Source organism: Orycteropus afer, unplaced genomic scaffold (assembly GCF_000298275.1).
Source record: "Orycteropus afer afer isolate SDZICR_OR568_19922 unplaced genomic scaffold, OryAfe1.0 scaffold00158, whole genome shotgun sequence".
Taxonomy (NCBI): domain Eukaryota; kingdom Metazoa; phylum Chordata; class Mammalia; order Tubulidentata; family Orycteropodidae; genus Orycteropus; species Orycteropus afer.
In genome coordinates this window covers 421648-425882 of record NW_006921745.1, presented here as the reverse complement: position 1 = coordinate 425882, position 4235 = coordinate 421648, and the positions used below count along the sequence as shown (strand labels likewise).

The following is a 4235-nucleotide window of genomic DNA, read 5'->3' as shown; positions in this document are numbered from 1 at the left end:
GTGGTTGAAAATCATGAGAGAGAGTAAAGACAATTTCATCCATATAATGGGGGGCAGGGGAGTGATTTAGGCCCTTGTTTGCCCTATAATACATCAAGATCTCAGCAGGGTTTAGTTCTTCTGAAAAATGTTTTTAAACCATAAATGAGGCTTTCAATGGAAGTTAATTTCAACTTAAAAAAACCAAACACACTCCCGTCAAGTCGGACCTGACCTATAACAACCCCTCCTTAGGTTTCCGAGGCATTATCACTATGAAAGTGGATTGCCCAACCTTCTTTCCAGGAAGTGGCTGGTAGGTTTAAACTGCCAGCCTTCTGGTTAGCCTTAGGCACTATGCTACCAGAGCTCCCATTTTCAACTTATTAACACCTAAATATATCTGAGCCAAAAGGCAATGGGTCAGCTTTCAGAAAGCTGTAAGAAAAGGCAATGGCAGCTCGGACATTCTCTGATACTCAGGGAAGCCTCAGTGTTCAAAGATATTTGCAATCTTACAGGAACATTTATTAACAAATCGTTTACTAGTCACCAATGAGGAATCATAGCAACTCCGTGTATATCATAGTAAAACTGTGCTCCATAGAGTTTTCAATGGCTGGTTTTAGATTGCCAGATCTTTCTTCCCAGGTACTTTTTTGTGGACTTGAACTGCCACATTTTGGTTAGCAGTCAAATTTGTTAACCATTTGCATCACCCACAGACTCCAGAAAACTTTTAGGATTCTGGCTTCCTTCCTTACTGAGCAGTGGTTGTAACCATAGTTTCTAAGACATTAAAATGTGGTTAAAAACCAAGGTAAAATAAAGGGAGAAAAAAAACAATTTTGATGGGATCTCTGTCCAAATTAGAGCTCTCTGGATCAGAATGATACAGAGGGCTAGTAGGCAAGTGGTGAGTAATTTCCAGATGTTTCAAGAACACAGAGCATCTTGAGTGGTGGTGAGAATCAGCACTCAGTGATCAATAGATGGTAGATACACTTGTATTTGCCCTCATGCAAATGATGACAGTTGAGTGTTTTTTCTTCACATTGTGGCAGCTTTCACATACTCAGTTGAGAGAGGGCAGGCCTGAGGTTTCTGGTAGACACTTCCCTGACTAGGGTAATGTCTTTTATTGGGAGGGGATACATTTTTGGGACCAAGGCACATTTATGAGGTCATACACATCCCAGTCTCCACAGCACTTCTTGCCTCTTCCAACTAATTTAATTCACACTAATGTATTTTTTTTTTTTTTGGCTGTAATTTATTTACTTATTTATTTTTGCAGTGTTCCCTCCCCTGCCCCCTCCTCCTGCTAACCAACATGGAAATTTTCTTCAGTATATAAATTGTTTCTTTTTTTACAATAATGAACTAATACAGTATTTGTCCTTCTGTGGTTGACTTATTTCACTCAGCATAATGTCTCCCAAGTTCATCCACGTTATGTGGTGCTTTGTAGATCCTACTTTATTCTTTAGTGTTGCATAGTATTCCATTGTATGTATGTACCATAATTTAGTTATCCATTCTTATTCTTCTGTAGATGGGCACCTAGGTTGTTTCCATCTTTTTGCTATTGTAAATAGTGCTGTGATGAACACAGGTGTGTGTATATCTGTTCTTGTCCTAGCTCTCTCTTCTTTAAGATATATACCTAGTAATGGAATTGCTGGGTCAAATGGTATTTCTAGTGCCAACTTTTTAAGGAATCACCATACTGCTTTCCACAGTGGTTGTATCATTTGACAGTCCCACCAGCAGTGTATGAGAGTCCCAATCTCTCCACAGCCTGACTAGCATTTGTTATTTTCTGTCTTGTTGAATTTTGCTTTTAGGTATGGGGCAAGATAGTATCTCGTTATTGTTTTGATTTGCATCTCTCTAATGAAGGCAGTGAGTTTTATAATAGCTAATGATCGTGAACATTTCTCCATGTGTTTGTTGGCTGCCTGAATATTCTCTTTAGTGTAATTCACACTAATTTAATCCACTGATTAGAACACTGACTCCCAGCCAGCCTCACCTGTCCTGCAGTCTTAGAATGATCTGATCTTTCCCTTGGGTGGATGCTGTTTGCCTGGGATAAATGAGTGATGGAGGATTACTTGAGATTGCTTGAGCAGCCTCTCATTTCCCAATAGTGAAGTTACCTGTTTGGCTACTCTAGTTTACTCCTGGAGGAGGTTAGCTCACCCTTGCTGCTCAGAGCAGAACAACAGGCCATCATTTGGTGAAGGAATGGCAATATTTGGGAAAGTACTTTCTTACAAGTATACCTTGTATACAAGACACAGGTTGCCAAGTATACTTATAATCCTGAATTTCTCCTCCATACATTAGGATCAAACATTCTGTCTGTCATAAGAGGAGAAAAAAAAAAAAAAAATCAAACAGGAAAACAGTTAAAAATTTGTTTCAAAGATATTGTGAGACCTCACCAAATTGGTTGCTACTCACCAAATAGGATGTAGAACAAGACTTGTATGTACTATGTTGTGCCAATTGAACTTGATCTCCCCTGAGACCATGGTCCAGAGCCAGAAGCCCAGTGACTCTCTCCCTCAAGGTGTTTGGTGTCTCTAAGAAGCTACTTCAACCTTGTTCCATGTTACTTCTGTAATGTATATGGGTATTTTTGTAGCACAAATATATATGTAAAAATATCTTCAGCCAAAGATATCATCAAAAAGATTAAAAAAAAAAAAGATAATTGTTTTGGCTCCTGTGTATAGCACGTAACAGTAAGTCATACATTCTAGAGTGTCTTGGAAAAGAATGCCTGCAATGTCAAGTTGCAAAGAAATACTGGATTAAAATCAAACTGTGATCTATGACAGTGTTCCAAGAAACACGAAAAGAATTCAGCTTTCAATCAGGGAGCATTTCTCATGTACCAGGGAAAAATGTCACCTATACCACATGATCTCAGCAAAATTTACTTTCATTTCTTCTTTTTCTTATAAAGCATGAAGAATGTAGCATGTTGTAATTTCTTAACTGAAGAGTTGGAGACTTAACAACTCTGCCTCATAAAAAAAATTGAGAAAAAAGTTTAGTATTTATATTTTAGGGAGTTTAAAGCTGTGTGGGTATATATCTTTTCTTTATTAAGTAGAAAAGAAATTCTTTATTTACTCCCTACCTAAAACATTTGGGTAGTCAAGCATTTGAAATCACCTGTAGTGAAGAGTCAAAGCAATCCAAAACTTTATTTAAAAAATAAACCCACAAAACCAAACCAAACCCAGTACTATCAAGTCAATTCTGACTCATAATGACCCTATCAGACAAGAGTAGAACTGCCCCATAGGGTTTCGAATGCTTTAAATCTTTTTGAAAACAGACTGCCCAGTCTTTCGCCCATGGAGACAGGGTGGTGGGTTTGAATGTCAACCTTCTGGTTCCTGTACTTCGTACTTCATAAAAGGAATTTTAAACTAGGCCATCTTCCAACACCACTGCAAATATACTGAAATGTTCAGGTTATTCATAATAAGGTGAAGGGGCAATAATTGGCTCTTACCTGGGCTTCTTTCACGATCCCATTCTGACTGCAGTTTCCACTTTGTGAAGAGTTGTTCTGTTTCTTCTGATTGTGAAGATTCCCATTGCAAACAGCACCACCTCCAGGATTAGCCATTTGTGTGAAATGATGGAGCCCTGGATGTTTGTCTCCAGAGGATCTCGGCAAGATTTTAGTTTGCAAGTTGGTGAGGAAGTGGGATAAAACACTTCAGGGACTGAACCTTTGAAGGAATCCTGCCAATCAAGCTTTTCCAGAAGAAGAGCAACAGCCTATCTTTTTGCCGGATCTTTGAAATGAAAAACAAACTGTCACCTTTGCACTCCTTAACTCCAAAGAGTTAGAATGTGGACTCCATGGCAACAAACCTGCTTCCAGGAAGACCAACAAGGGTGACTATGCTGGCTTCCAGTGTGGAGTGAAGAAACCAGGAGACTGAAAAAACCCGTGGCAAACTGTAAGGAGGCGGGTTTAGAGGTAGAGAATCTTTTAAAGACACACACACACACACATCTTCTAAGGAAAGTCAGTTCCGAATTAACAGCCACCCACTATATAACCCCCTTCCCTCATACATCTAATTCCATTTTTTTGGTTTTCATCCAAGTTCAAAATCAACATTTCTTTTTGCAGAAAAATAACATTTAAAACCTACCAATCTTTAAAACCAGTAATATAATCAGGGGTACCAAACCATCAAGTATTTCAGTAAGACAAAATC

At 38.6% G+C, this 4235-nt stretch overlaps 1 protein-coding gene across 1 annotated transcript in view; it reads right to left on the bottom strand.

Moving 5' to 3' along the window:
* The window catches only part of SPTLC3 (serine palmitoyltransferase long chain base subunit 3), a 215891-nt gene extending 212260 nt beyond the window's left edge, over positions 1-3631 (bottom strand). Inside the window, exon 1 of the mRNA XM_007946378.2 lies at positions 3515-3631. Within this exon, the coding sequence (XP_007944569.1) occupies positions 3515-3631 (117 nt within the window). The remainder of the gene's footprint in view (positions 1-3514) is intronic.
* Positions 3632-4235: the final 604 nt, after the last annotated feature.